The sequence below is a fragment of the Peromyscus eremicus genome, chromosome 2 (assembly GCF_949786415.1).
Source record: "Peromyscus eremicus chromosome 2, PerEre_H2_v1, whole genome shotgun sequence".
Taxonomy (NCBI): domain Eukaryota; kingdom Metazoa; phylum Chordata; class Mammalia; order Rodentia; family Cricetidae; genus Peromyscus; species Peromyscus eremicus.
This window is the reverse complement of record NC_081417.1, coordinates 69,320,202-69,336,544: the sequence shown is the minus strand read 5'-3', so window position 1 is coordinate 69,336,544 and position 16,343 is coordinate 69,320,202. Positions and strand designations below refer to the sequence as shown.

Here is a 16,343-nt window from a genome sequence, read left to right as displayed (position 1 = left end):
TCGTATTTTCATGCCCATATAAATTAGATGACAATACTGGAATTATAATCTAAACATTGTATTTCCCAAAGAATGTTATCTGAGAGTCTGGAAATAAATAGAAAACACCAAATTCTGGGTTTTAGTACCCTTTGGGGCCTTAAGCAGAACCTTGTTTGAGCCCCAGGATTGCTTTTTTCCCACTGGCAACAAGTTTTGCTTCCAAATAGATCAACCCATCAATCAAACTTCAGGACTAAAGAAGCATTGCTTTGTCAGTATTTTCTCTCATTCTGAACAACACTTGATATGTGGACTACATAGTTTGAACCAGCAAATTCCATACCTCCCAATTCCTGGCTTCCCCTCCCTGATAGTACAGTCTGGTGCTCCTACACACTTGTCACAAAACATTTTGGTTTAAAACAATTTTATGGACTGCCAAAGTATTGCTTGTTGTATGTGCTTTTGTGTGTTAGTTGGGGTATTATAAGACTCTTCTGGTTTCAATCTCCCAACCATAGTTGGCCTCTGTCTCCTCTAAACGTATCAGTGGATTTTTTTTTTCTTCAGACTTTGTGTTTTTAATGAACAGGAATTATACAGCTGCTGTCATTTTTTCAAGCCTTTTTGTAGGTGCTATAAGTCTCCTCTCTAGGCAAGATGACAGTGATAAAACTTAAAATGTCAGGATGAGAGATAGTTGGTGGTAGCATTGTTCTGTTAAGACTAGAATATGAATATGTATGCGTGTGTGTGTGTATATAACTCTGTGTATATCTGGTGTGTATGTATGAGAGACAGAGAGAGAGAGAGACAAAGAGAGAGGGGGGAGGGAGAGGGAGAGAGAGAGAGAACTAGAAAACTCAATAGCCTATTTAATGTAACAATAGAAAAATCCATTTTGTAGCATCTAGGGATACAGAGAGACATTTTATTTATGTCCTAGATGTGTGGGGTAATTGAGGTCCCTTCTACCATTAGTGGTTGCTAACAACAAATCATTTGTAGAGGACATAAGAATAAGGGGCTCTATTTTCCACCTTTGTCTCCAGGGAGCAACCCCATCTTGTCAAAAAGTAGTGGTAAGATGGCTTGTTTGCCTCTGCTGGACCTCAGTGCCAGATGCCACACAATTAACTCCCCACTGGTTTCCTTTTTACATTTCCATCTGTGCTCCTGAGACTAAGTGTCTTGTAGTTCTTATCATTCTAGACAATGCTTTGTTCTCAAAGAGAATGAGTAAATAAATAAATGGCACAGTAAAAGAGCAAAGATTTGAGAAGAGTAAGCATGACCATCACTGTTGGTTCTACTCTCTGAATGAATGAGATGTGTGTGATGGTCAATAATATCAACATGACAGGATCTAGAATTACCTGGAAGATGAGCCTCTAGGCATGCTTGTGAGAGATCATCTAGATTAGATAAATTAGATAAGATTGGCTTAACTGAGATTGAAAGACCCACCCTGAATATAGGCAACACCTTTCCGTGAGCTGGAGTCCTAGACTGCTTTATGTTCCTGCTGCCATGACTTTCCCACGTGATGGACTGTACCATCAAACAATGTGCCGAAAAGTAACCTTTTCTTCCTTAAGTTGAATTCTTGTCTGGTACTTTGTCATAACAACAGGAAAAGTAACTAATACAGAATGTAAATGGGAAAATTTAATAAATACTGCCCCCATGAATGAGTTCACAACCTAAACTCAAAATATGTCAGTCAGCTCTCCATTCCTGTGACAGACTATTTGAAATGATTTGGGGAGCTGACAGTTCCAACAGTGCATGGTTACTTGACTGTTGTTTCTGGGCCTGTGTTGAGGCAGAACATTACGGCAAAGAGAACATGGTAGAACAAGCCTGCTCACTTCATGGTGACCATGAAACAGAGATCAAGAGAGGAAAGGGCAGAGCAGGGTACTAACGAGACCCTTAGAAGAATATAGACAATGGCCTACTTCCTCCAACAGAGGAAGAGAGCCCAACCACTCAGTAATTCAGAGCCTTCACACCCCAATCACCTCCCAAATGCCTGACCTTTAAACAATGCTGCATTGAGAGCCAAACCTTCAACACAAAAACTCTCCAGGAACATTTTAGATTCAAACCATAGCATAAAACTTAAACAATACAAAGGGATGTCATTTATAAGAAAGGTGGGGGAGATTAGTGAAGAAAGTCAATGAGCTGGGAGTATAGTTCAGTGGCAAGTACCTGCTTACCATGCATAAAGCCTCAAGGATAATCCCAAGCACTGCAAGAGAACAAAACAGACCTAATAATTTTTTTTTTCTTTTGAATTTTTTTTTGTTTGTTTTTTGTTGTTTTTTTTTTTTTTTCGAGACAGGGTTTCTCTGTGTAGTTTTGCGCCTTTCCTGGAACTCGCTTTGGAGACCAGGCTGGCCTCGAACTCACAGAGATCCACCTGGCTCTGCCTCCCGAGTGCTGGGACTAAAGGCGTGCACCACCACCGCCCGGCCTTCTTTTGAATTTTTGAGACAGGGTTTCTCTGTCTGTCCTGGAACTTGCTCTGTAAACCAGGTTGGCTCAAACTCAGAATTCCTCCTGCCTCTGCTTCCTGAGTGCTAGGATTAAAGGTGTGCACCATCACCACCACCCAGCAGATCTAATAATTTTTAATGCTGATTTCTTGTTCTTGATTTGGTCTTTTGAGATTAGTCTCATATAGCACAGGATGGCCTCACACTTCATATGTGGGTAGTACCTGATCCTGAATTCTTGCTCCTCCTCCTTCACCTTTTTACTGCTGGGTGTCCAGGCAACACCATGCCTGGCTTTGAATTCTAATCTTTTTTCAGTGTTAATTTCAATGATTTCTTAGAGAAATATTTTCAAATGTTACCTTCATTTTTCATGAAAACTTTAAATTATTATGTTTTTCTTTGGCAAAATATAGAGTTTTTTAATTTATAAAAATGTGAGAGCGACTCTTAGACTGGACTACATACATATAAAAAGAGTCATCAAAGTGATTCCTGACCAGCAATTGCCCATTTGGCACATAGGGACATTGCAGGTGCCTATCTACAGCAATCTGTCAGATCTGGAACAATGCTAGCATGAACTGATTGTGTAATTAATGATGTATTTCCAATTATGTAACTCATCAATTTAAATTCAAACAGGTACCTAGTTCACTTATTAACGCAGTAACTCAAATTTACACTGAGAGTTTGCACACACTTTCCCAAGTGTATAAATAATTTCAGGAACTTGGAGGGAAAATAAAGTCTACTGATTCCTTCATTCTGAATATATGTTGGATCAACACAACATTGAGCACAGACTGAGTAGGGTGGCTGCTGCCATCTTCTAGACTCTAGAATCTAGAGGTTGAAGCCATCTAGAATTCACATGAAATCTAGTCCTTACTGCAATGGTAGTAGGGAATTAGGGATTAGACAGAGTGATTCAGTAGATCATGAGGATTTTAACTACAGAGAAATGTCATTAGTACCCATATAAAATGGGCCCATGGGAGCTCTTCGCCACATGAAGACACTGCAAGATAAGTCATCTATGAACCAGAAAGGAGATCTTCATGAGACACTGGATCTGCCCACAGCTGTTCTTGAACTTCCCAGAACCAGGACTATGAGAAATAAATGTCGCCGGGCGGTGGTGGCTCACGCCTTTAATCCCAGCACTCGGGAGGCAGAGCCAGGTTGATCTCTGTGAGTTCAAGGCCAGTCTGGACTACCAAGTGAGTTCCAGGAAAGGCGCAAAGCTACACAGAGAAACCCTGTCTCGAAAAACCAAAAAAAAAAAAAAAAAAAGAAAGAAAAAAAGAAAGAAAGAAATGTCTTCTGTTGTTTGTAAGCTACCTTGTCTCTGAAGTTTGTTATGGTAGCCCAAAACAAGCTAAGATCATTACTAAATACTTCCCCCAACATCACCTTTCACTCTTAAGTTTAAGTAAAAGTAAGGCCAATAAGAGACAGTGGCTCTAGCTTGAGTTTGATGTCCTTTCATGGGTCAACCTTCTTTGCTAGAAAAAAGCTAAGAGCCAGAGGATGTGGAGGAGTGCTCTGAAATGCTATCTTCTGGACATGATATTGCTATAGCACACATTAATTCACTATAGTTAACGTTTCCTGTACAACCTCAATCTAGTCAGCATTCCAGCATAGATAGAGGAGGAGCTCCCAAAGCCCCATTCCTGTGGCAAAGCTGTTGGCAGTTGACTGTTACGGAAGTGTTGGAGAAAGTCACTTTCCTTCATGGGCGGGGCCACTGGCAGGTTACCTCTGCCCCAGTGGATAGCACTATAACCATGCACATACAAGCAGTACTAACTGACCTATGAATTATTAAGAAAAGAAAAATGGGAGGATGAAGTTGGGAGACAGATGTGTTGAGGAGGCCTGAGAGTGCTGGAAAGGGGAAGTGGGGGTGGACATAACCAAGATATACTATATACATATATGAAATTTTCAAAGAATAAATAAAAATATTATTTTTTAAAAAATCTATTATCAGTTCAAGGATATGCAGAAAGTGTTTGGTCAAATTAAATGCTGTGCACCAGAGGCACAAAGATATATTTTGTTCTTGAGAATAAAAGGGAAAGTGTTAAGATAAATGAACACATGCCCCAAATTTATGCATTGGCGTTAGCAGACAATAAAGGTCAAGCAGAGAGAAAGAGTAATGTAACTGCACAATAATGATCTGTGACCTTTCAGCAAAGGGCCTTTGCCTGTTTCTGAGCTGTTCTTTTACTGGCTTTCCAATAATTATTTAATGCAGTGCTTAGAGCACTAACTCCAGAGTCTGGCCCTTGGATTAAAATAGAATTGCTGTCACTCACAGGCAAGCATCTTAATCTGTCCTTCCAGCTCCTCATCTGCATAATGAAGATATGAAATGAACACCTAGCATAAGGTTGTCATGAAAGTTAAGTAAAATAGTGCATGTAAAGCATGAGAAAACACACCCACTATACAAGATGTACTCAGTAAGTCATTAATATTCAGGATATTCATTAAGTTAAAAGCCATGCACGAAAAAAATTCTCCCGAGATATTCTTCATGGATTTCAACTCCTCCAAGACACTTCTCTTTCTAACTTGATGTGCTGAAGCTAAGGGAAACTCATTTTAAATACCTCTTTCAAATTGAAACTATGGTAATATGCTTTCAACCATTACCTCAGAGTAACTAAACATGGTAAATTCAAGGACATATGTAAAATCAAATGACTCTTTGTACTTGGGGCTGTTTTTCAAAAATGCTATTTTTGAGTTCTTATTTTCAAATATCCTTTTTCCAGCCACACATTGGGAAGACTCCTTTTAGCTGTGAGTTTCTAACGTATGTTTGCTAGTCAAAGTATATTTCTACCACTCTTAGCTGAGTAAAGCTGACTTATCCATGAGGAGGAGATCAGGATTCTATTTGGGAAATCATTCTCTTGAGCTATTAAGTTGTATCCAATTTCCGGGGTGCCTGATGCCTTCATCTTTAGGGTTCAAGGATTTCATTTGCTTCATCCATCAACCACAAGACAGTCAGGCCTGTCGGTCCTGCAAAGTGGAGTTTCTAATGATAATTTAGGCAACTCCAAATAAGTCAAGCCATTTAAAAATAAATGGAAAAAAGCAATTTAAAAATAAAAACTCTTTGACCAATAAAAACAATCAACTTTGAAAAGCAACTGATAAAACAAAAGGATAGAAATGAAACTTTCAAAATTTACCATTTTATCTTTCTGAATAAAATGGATTTTTATGTCTAGCAGTAAATTCCCCTCACAGACACATACTTTTTTTCCTAGTCTTCCCTTGCTTTAGTTAGTTAATAATTATTATTAATGCTAGAAATAATTGAAACACCAATGTCCAATGTATGTGTTAAAATAAAAAATTAACAGATGTCTATCTATTTTTAGCTCTCCATTCTGAATTAATCTAGGCATGATGGAGTAGAATGATTTAATATTCATTATTTCCTGGGTAGCCATTTTTTATAAATGTCTTTGTAACTTCAACATAGCTTTCCTTTAGGGACTCTTACTGCTTCTGTCATAGTACCAAAATTATACTCTTAGAATATGTAGGTTTAATCTTAAGTTTTAATTTCACATTTTTCAAACTTTCTTAGGTATTTTGGTCTCCTCTTCTTTAAAAAAAAAAAAAGACACTACCAAGAATCAATCTAAAACACCACTATCTTCCTTTCATTTAGCAGCAATTTCTCATCCCACAGAGTGTCCTCCAATCTCTCCATTGTGTCCTGGTTGTTTATATTATCTGTGTTTCTGCCTCACTATCTTTTTTCCCAGAAAAGTCATGTAACTTTCCACCATGCTGCAGAGCTGCTAAATACGCATCAGCTCCACATGCCACCTTAACCTCTTACAAATAGGCTCTGTGTCCAACTTAACTCAGGCACCTCTAGAACATTACACACATTTTGTGGAACGTATGAGCAGATAAATATGTGCAAAAATCAGTATTTTCCAAATAAAAATGCAAACCATCCTGCCATTATTACACTGATGCAGGTTGAGATTATTAGCTTTAAGGGATCTTTATGAGAAATTTTGTAATTAGTGAGTGCCCTTCCTAGTTAGTTTTCTGACATATAATAGGGCTATTCTTATATTCTTTATAAAACTTATTGCTAAGTTTATAAACAAAATCTACCCATGAACAGTATTTTTGGCTAGTGAAAACTTACTTTTGAAGATTGTGGGGTTTTTTCCCATTTATTTGTGTATGTGTGTCTTTGTGAGTATCTGCTGTATAAAGAGGGGTCCCCATAGAGGATAGAAGAGGACACTGAATCCCCTAGAGCTGAAGTTACAAGCTGTTGTGAACCTGCCAGTGTGGGTGCTAAGAAACAAACTCAGATCCACTGGAAGAACAGTGAGTGCCTTTAAATGCTGAGTCACTTCTCCAGCTCCAAGACTATTTCTTAATGAACTAATTACCAGATTTGGGGCGGACGGCATCCACTCAGTTACAAAGATTAGGCACACACTGAATTGAAGGAAATAGGTCAAGTTTTCCCTTAGCTTATATTGAATATAGTAGAATGAACATTGATTTTTAGAATCAAGCAGACCTACTTTTAAACATTAGTTTTGCTGGCTACTGACTGTGATCTTGGCAGTTTAATCACTCAAGATTCAAATATCTTTAGGTAATACATACTGTCAGGGGTTCATACATGGCAGATATATCTAACATACAGAAGAACTAAGCTTTATGTTAGAATCCCAGAATGATATGACTGAACTGTGTGTCACAAGATAGTCAAAATTTATGTCTAATGCATAGTTTACAGTGTGGCTTAAAATATGCTACTATTGAAGAGTACTTGAGAGTGATATAGAAAGTCCTTGATAAATGTTAGAAGTTGTTGTTGAAAGCTCTTGCTTCAGTGGAGAAAATGCATTAATATTCAGCAAAGTTAACCCAAGCTAATTATCCTATATGTCAACCCTTTTCCATCACATACTTCCAAATCCACCCCCACTATATTCTTAATGTCCTTCTTTTTCTTCTCCCTCCTAAGGTCTGTCTCAATTGTAATGAAACTACTTCATGCAGTTAACTGTTTAATATGTCTCCCCACTAACATGTATGGACCACTTTACATGGTATCTGTTTACTCAATAAAATATTTGATGAATGAACAGATAGATGGATGGATGGATGGATGAGAGGCAGTAGATTAGTGAATGTTATATTATACATGGGCCTTGTATTGCACCCAGCATGTTAATAAATACTGAAAACATATTTGGGAAATTGAATTACCAGTTACCATCAATATGTTTTTTAAAGAAAATAAAAACTTCCTTAGAAATTTACCCATGGGCTGGAGAGGTGACTCAGTTGTTAAGAGCACTTGCTGCTCTTGCAGAGGACATCAGGTCCTTCGCAACCACTGGTAGCTTCAGATCCAGGGGATCTGGTGCCCTCTTCTGGCTTCCTTGGGTACCAGATATACACTTAGTGTACTTACATACATGCAGATATTCATAATGCACAATTCTTTTAATCTTTAAAAAGGTATAGTCACAACTACATAAAGTGTTACTTAATGACTCATCCAAGTTCTATTCCCATCACTCTTGCCTTTCAAATCAGAGCCACCAGTCACAAAGGAGGCCCTCTTAGTAGCTGTTTAAACAGAAAGTCCACATTATGCTTTTGACTTTGTCATCATTTTCTTGATGCTACATTCTTAAGAAACAAACACAATTATCACAAAAACAAACATACAGTGCATTAAAACTCAAAAACTGTTTGGTACTACATGTTTCTGCTCCACATCACTGGCCTCAAATTGTTCAAATGGATTGTGTATCTGCATTAAGAAAAAGAACAAAAACTAATATCTTTGGAATTGAGTTGTGAAGTGAAATAATCAGAGCAGGTATTTGACTCATTAAGTATCTTTGAATCTTTGACAGGCTTTTTAGTCTTGATCTGTGAAAAGGGAACCAACTGCATTTTTAATTTGTCTTCCTCAATCATCTTGAGGGCAAAAAGAAAAATCTTTCTTTCTTTTTGACTGTGAGATCTAATAACCAAAACAAGATGTAGTTAATTAGCCTCTTTCACACAGCTCCTCAAAGTGATTAGCAGTGTGTTAACAGGAAAGCCATGGAGCCGGACAGTGTAAGAATACACAGTCTAGGCTGGTGAATAAAACTCTGATAATACACCCGTATTTGTTCTCTTTGTCTATCCCCACTCCTGTTCCCTTATGCTTTGTGTAACGGCCATCTTGGATCTCTAAGATATCGTATCCTTGATTTTTTTTCTAAATGTAGTTTCATCCACCCATATGTATTCTTAACATGTGTATTAATTTATCATGATTGTTTTTACATGGAAAAAAATGAATTCATGCTGCAGGTTTGGGGGAATGGCATTTTCCCTAATAGCATATATGTCTCAGTTATGTAATATTCCAATCATGAAACTGTTACACAATTCATTTACTCATGGTTTTGTCAAAGAGAATTTGGGTTCTTCCCAAGTTTTGTGGTTATAGACAGTGTTCTTAACCATATCTCTAGGTGTACTTGTGGAGGAGTTGTTTGAAAATGTTCTTAGGTCTTAACATAAATGTTTAACTATATGAAATATTACCAAAATGTTTTCCAAAGTAACTACATCAGTTTGAATTCTTATTCTCCATATTTTCTCCAACATTTGGCATTACCACGTTTTTGACAATTGAAGTTAGTTATTATAAGTCCGTGTGCTCATTTATTTCTCGTGGTGTGTTATTTGTTCATGTGGTATTATGGTTTGAATATAAGATGTCTCCTTTTAGTTCTTATGTTAAGGGCCTGGTTGCCAATAGATGGGTGTTGGAAACGTGATTGGCTCCTGAGGGCTCTGACCTAATCAGTGGATAATCCCTTGATGAATTCATAATATGACAATATTGCTGAGAGGTGTATCTATGAGGGAGATATTTTACCCTCTTGTATGCCCTTCTGTTTTCTAGCTCTCAAAGTAAACTCCTCTTCTATTTCTTCTCCATGTTAATGGACTGAGAATTCTGAAATAGTAGACTGAAATAAATAACTTCTCCCTCAATTAATCTTCTCTAGAAATGCCTTCATAAACATACCCACTGCGTACCTTCCTAATCTTCTAGGCACTTCTCAATCCAGTCAAGTTGACAATTAAGATTAACCATCCCATGAAAGTTTTACTGGGAAAAATGGCTAAGAAATCCCAGACCTGGTAAAGACCTCAAAGATTGCTTCTAAAAACATCAGGAAGAGAAGGGTAGAAGGTGATAAAATGTTTCACAAACACACCTTGCACATCCCTACTTTTAAGACTCAGACTCATTGCATCTTCTCAGAGATGCAGCTGACCCAAGGGTAATCATCTCTAAGTGTATCTGGAGCCCTTTAAGGGAAATGTAATACAGACTCACCATGCCCTTGTTACCAGATCTTGTGGCCAGATTACACAAGTATAGTGGCCACCTCTCAGAAAAATATGAGGAACTCATGTGAGATTGCATTTTCTTCTAGGATATGGCATTGGTCTCCCTCCCAACTCTCCATTGACCTCTAATATATCTGAGCTCATCAGTCAATACAAGTCTCACGGGTTTATGGATGTGCTACATGACAAGTGGTACAAGGTGGTTCCCTGCGGAAAGAGAAGCTTTGCTGTCACTGAGGTATGGAAAGACTGCTGATAATGCTGATGCTCTCTATAGCTTTCCTTTGAAAACTCTAAGGACTTTAGGTTAGTTGTGCGTCCTGATCAATATGTACCAGGAAACTCCATGACATGTACATCACCTGGATTCATTTGAAAACTGTCCATACCTACAGTAATGTTCAGTGAGACATGTTTGTCTTCAATTTAAATGTGAATTTATTTCAATGGATAAAAATCAAAATTCTACTTCTGCTCCACAAACTATCCTGAAAAATTTATAAGTACAGAAGAAATGTCTCTAAATTGTAGCAAGAATGACTGGGACTAACATGAAAAGTGTTTGCTTTAACCATGAATTGCTGGTTCTGGTGTAGATTTTACAATATCCCTTAAAATCTAACTCAGAACATTGCTAGGTCCTCAGTGATGAGCGTTGAGTAATAAGCCCTTTACTGGTCTAAAACCTAGACATACCTTAACTAATAATTGTCAGATTATAGTATGATAATTTTTCAAAATTGAAAATAACCAGTACCTCTTTTATAGTTAAGGGACTAATGGCAAGAGTGACTATGTGACTGGGCTAAGGCACACAAATAGTCAAAATTTCTTCTTTCTGTTGAAATGCTATGTCTTTGCAATGTAATTAAAAAGAAGTTTGCAAAATAAGGCACAATTCTGATGATTAAAATAGGAGACCGAAAACTGTAGCCAGTGCCACAGCCCAAATACTCTACAAAGAAGAGCCAAATAAACAAGTACAAGGCCATCCTGACATTAAAAAGAGAAGAAGAAAACACATCTAAAGCCAATAATTGTTCAAATAGCTGCTATTTGGCGAGAATTCCCAACAGAGTGCATCTCTGTCTTCCTGTTTGACATCTGCTCTTGAATATCCTGCAGGCATCTCAAGTTTCACTTGTCACAAACCGAAGCCTTAATGCTCCCTCTTCACTCTGCTTCTCCTCCTGGGCTTTGCAACTTGGCGGTGACACTTCTGTGCACCTAGTCATGCATTCCACATATTGGCATGGATGCTCACTACTTCTCATGTCCATCTTTTACATACATCAACAAACCATATCCTCTATAAAATAGATCTCAAATAGGCCTGCCTATTGTCAACCCTGGTGTCATCACTCTGACCAAGCTGTCATCCCTTACCTGGCTCACTACAAAAGTCTGCTAACAGGTCTGTTTTACACCTGCCTTGCTTCAGCTGTCTTCCACATAGCAGTTCATTCTTCTGTTTGATAGCCATGCTCACTGGGACAAAATCTGAAATGTTGGCATGCCCTGTGGTACCTGCCCTTGCTCTCTTCTCAGCCCTTTCTCATGCCATGTTCTGGTTCATCATGGCTGGACCACGATGTTCCTTTTAAAAGGAAGATAAATCCATGGCTTCCCTGACTTGGATTCCCTAAACCTGCTGTTGCCTCTTCCCCCTCAAATGCTCTTCCCCACTGACATTTGCTCAGCTAATGCCTTCATAATACAAAATCCCAGCTAAGGGACTGTTCAATGGTACAGAACCTGCCTGGCATGTTCAAGGCCTTTGGTTTGATCCCAGTGCTACAAAAAAATAAACAGAAGAGTCAACAAGAGAATAAACTCACAGCTAGCATCTCTCTTTTCAAATCCCAACAAATACTGACCAATATAAGTCATACCTCCCTTTATTATCTCATATCATTTAATAGCATTCTGTCATAACTATTATTCTCTTAAATAAATATTGTGCTGTAATCATAAAAATAATCAGAGTATTTCTAGTGCATCTCTTCATTAAACTATAAGAGCTCCAGGGGCAAAAACTGCCTTATATTTTCAGTGCCTCCAAATGAAGTAGATACTCAAGAGGTCAAGTAGAGAAAGTAAATAACATACCTGAAAAGAAATAAGTGTCAATAGGCACTCACAGAGATTGTGGCCGCATGCAGAGGGTCTGCACAAGTTCAAGCCAAATGGGGTCCCTGTGTTGAGAGGGGGGAGCAGACATAAGCTCTCATCCCTAACCAAGAGGCTAACTCCAACTGATAACAGCTTGCAAAGAAAAATTATTTCTTTCCAAGTATTTTTTGCACTGAGTGCATAAATCACACCTTTAAGGGTAGGCTCCATGCCCAGCAGTAGATGGCCAACATGCACGTGCACACACACACACACACACACACACACACACACACAAAAATCAGTGATATTTTTGTAGATATTTTTGCCTCATTGCTTTGTTTGGGCACTTTTTTATCTTACTGGTCTTTTGCTTGTTTATCATAGTTTCCAATTTTGTGTTTTTATGGTGTGTTGTGCTTTTTATTGTTATTATTATTATCATCATTCATTGCTTTTGCTGATTGTTTGTTTTCTAAAGAGAGAGAGAAAGATGGCATGGAGTTGGGTGGCTGGGAAGGTGGGGAAGGTCTAGCAGCAATTAGGGGAAGGGAAAGTGATCAGAAAATACTGTATGAAAAAATATTTTCAGTTAAAAAAAAAACTGGAGTCTAAGCATGGATGAAGACAAGAAACTAAATCAGGGTGGATATTGGTAGTGCACTGGGTTGAACAGCATTCCACAAATTCATGTCTACCCAGAACTTAAGGCTTTGACCATATAAAATCATTGACAGAGTAATTGCCAATAGAGTCATTGAAAGAGTAGTTAAGATGAGGCCATATTGGGCTCTCACCCCAATGATTGGTATCATTACAAGGAGGCCAAGTGCACAGGCTCACAGGGGAAGAGATCTACGTAATGACAGAGGCAGAGGTTTTGGGATACAGACACAAGACAATAAGGAGAGAAGCATGCGAAAATTTCTTCCTCAGAGACAACCCCACTGGCACCTGCACTTCAGACTTTTGGGGGCTTCCTAAACCATGAGAGGATACATTCCTGTTGTTTTAAGACATCCAACACATGTTCATCTATACAGTATTCCTGAAGCATTAATATAGGCAGGTAATACATGATAAGAGACAGAGAATAGATAGATGGTAGGTACAATGATAGGTAAATAAAGACAAGGAGATTAAAAAAAACCTCCAACTAGAAGCTAAGGCAGACACTCAAGCCCTCAATGATTAAGTTCAACCATGATCTTCCTGGGAGCCATGATGAAAATAAATACAAGATGGGCTGAAGCCAGACATAAGGGTACATACCTGTAGTCACAGAGCTGGGAACATTAAGGCAAGAGGATTACAAGTTCAAGATCAGTTTGGGCTATATGGCAAGACTTTGCCTTGGGTCAGGGGATAGAGGAGGTGGTAGCACTGGAAAGCTTTATAATCAGAAAAAGGAAGTCTGACTTTAAATTTTTAATATAATTTTTCTTTTCAAAATGACAGTATCAGAGTTAACAGTGTTTTTGAGATGAAAACCTATTTCTTGTCTAGGTAACTGATGGCATTTTATCTCTTTTGGTGAGTATTAATGTAGCTTTTCCTAAAGTAAGTAAGCCTGGGCTTATATCAGTCAGTGAATTTAGCCAAGAAATAAAATCAATTGCTTACGTTAAGCTAAATAACAATAACTTGGAGTTCTCCATCGTGTCTGTCGCCGACTTAAATCAAAATCTCCAAATAATTCAAATTTGACAGGAAGGCATTAGCCATAAAGAGACTCTGAGCCATATTCACCAGCCAGAATTACTGAAAAAATGTCACATCCTGGCCACATGCGCACATCCAGGCTACCGCCATTTCAGAGGGTCATCAGACAAACCAAGCCTCTTGCTACACATGGCTCTGCAGCCTCAGAGCTTGGCCCTGCTTGAGCACGGTTTTGAAGACTGAGTCAAATAAATACTCAAAAAATACTCTGCCAAATGTATTCTGCTTTGAACACACCTAGCACAAAGCATGATGTATCTGAAACTACATATTTCTGGGTTTCAATGCCGATTCTGTCAAGTAGAGCTGGTTAACTGCTCTTGCGTCTGAGTGTCTCCATCTCAGAAAAGGTGTGATAAAATGTGCCATTTTTTTTCCTAAGAATAAAAGGTCATTTGTGGAGCCATCTAGCAAAAAACCTGGTACAGTAAGTGGTAAATAACAGAAATACTATTTCTTCTCCCTCTAGTCAGAGGAAATATCTGATTATTCATAGAATAACATTCGAAGAGACCCACAATTAAATTTCTTCATGGTTTGTTGCTAAAAATTTCATCTGCTTGTGTGTAAACTAATCATTGTTGAGATAATGTGATCACCATAATGGATTAGGCCAATAAGAACTCTGGGACTAGTAATGATGCAACCTACCTTATAGCACATAGAGAAGGATGAAGACCTTGAAATAGGGGAGGCAGCAGAGTGCATGTACAACTGAGGCCAACAGCCCCCCTACACACACCCTAGAGACCCTGGGAAGTTACCATTATGAAATATTTGAATCTTTCAATCTGTACAGGCTTCGCCAAAGTGACCCCAGCTTCTCTTAACATCCTCCTGGAATACGAATGTCTAGTATTCTGTATGGTGTAAGTAGTTTACAGTATCACCTATAGAGGCATCCTAGATTTGAACCCCAAGTTCTACCAGCTGTGAAATATAGGGCATGATCCTTGACCACTCTGAGCCTCCTCTTCTGTAAACTGACTAAACACATACTTCATAGATTATAGTAAAATCAAGTCAAATGGGGTTAAAATACTAAGCAGGGGTTAGTGAGAGGGCTCAGGGGTTAAGAGCACTTGCTGCTTTTCCAGAGGACCTGGATTCAGTTCTTGGCACCCACATGGTGTCTTATAACCATCCAACTCCAGTTCCAGGGAATCTGATGCTCTCTTCTGACCTCCAAAGGCACCAGACATGCATATAGTGCACAAACATACATGCAGGCCAAATACTCATATACATAACATAAATAAATCGAAAAAGAAAATGAAAATACTGAGAGTATATCCAGACATAATAATAAAGATTATGAGTTTGTATCATAAGTGTTCCAGGGGTATATAGATTTATCAACATTTTCAAAGTAATAGTATGTAAAAAGACAGACTTCAGAAAATAAGCATAAATGTAAGATATACATAAATAGATGCAAAATACACTAACTCTTCTTAAGCAAAAGTATTTTGATTTTTTCTACACATATTTGTTTACTTTGTTGTATGCATGTATGTGTGTGCATGAGTTTGCATGCATGTACAGCCATCATGCATGGCAGGGTGTGTGTAGAGGTTAAAGAATAACTTGCTAGAGTCTGTTCTCTTGTTCCACCATATGAATTCCAGTGACAGAACACAGGTTGTCAGCCTTGACAACAGTACTTTTTACCTACTGAGTTATCTCAACAGGTCTTAATGAAGATTTTTTACAAGTCAGATTGAGGAAGAGGCTTTTAGAAACCTTTGGTGTAGTCAGCTGGAAGTGTTGGAGTAGAGGCCATTCTCAGATCAAGTTGTGTTTGTTAAAACAGCCTGGGCTCATTTCTGAGGTGGTTGAATTTGGAGATTTGGAAGATTCCTTCTCAGAAGTAGAAATGGAAAGAATGGGGGAAAGATGTGCCCTTAGCTGGGCCTTCAGACGCAGAAGGAAAAGATAATTCTGCTAACATCTGTATTTAGAGAGAGAGGGCAATGTCAGTGAACATGCATAGCACTGTCATTCCTTTTAAACCAGTGGTTCTCAACCTTCCTAATGCTATGGCCCTATAATACAGTTCCTCAAGTCGTGGTGACCCCCAACCATAAAATTATTTTCATTGATACTTCATAACTGTAACTTTGCTACTGTTATGAATTGTAATGGAGTTATCTGATATGCAGATATCTGATAATGCAACCCCTATGAAAGGATCGTTGACCTCCAAAGGGGCATGACCCACAGGTTGAAAACCACTGTTCTAAGGGATGATGGTCTACACTATGAAATATCCTCATTTATGCAATCACAAACAATTCTATAAGATGTTCACCATATGCATTTACACAGTGATGCATTCCACTCTTGGGCACAGACTGGCATATTTGTCTTGAAGGACCTAAAATGGGACCTTACAATCACCCTTGCACAACCTACTGCGTAACCAAAAGCAACCAGTCCTATGTTCATCAGCTGCACAAGATCTCTTCTGTAAAGGTTCCCTGTTTTCTTTGTTCACTACACCTATACACAGTTCCCCACCTCTTGTGTTTGCTATTCTGTTCTTGTTTGTAATGTTTCCCCAGAAAAAAAAAA

At 38.4% G+C, this 16,343-nt stretch overlaps 1 protein-coding gene across 1 annotated transcript in view; it reads left to right on the top strand.

The window, feature by feature from the left end:
- The window catches only part of Grin3a (glutamate ionotropic receptor NMDA type subunit 3A), a 181,686-nt gene that overhangs the window by 135,176 nt on the left and 30,167 nt on the right, over positions 1-16,343 (top strand). Inside the window, exon 6 of the mRNA XM_059254342.1 lies at positions 10,022-10,173. Within this exon, the coding sequence (XP_059110325.1) occupies positions 10,022-10,173 (152 nt within the window). The remainder of the gene's footprint in view (positions 1-10,021; positions 10,174-16,343) is intronic.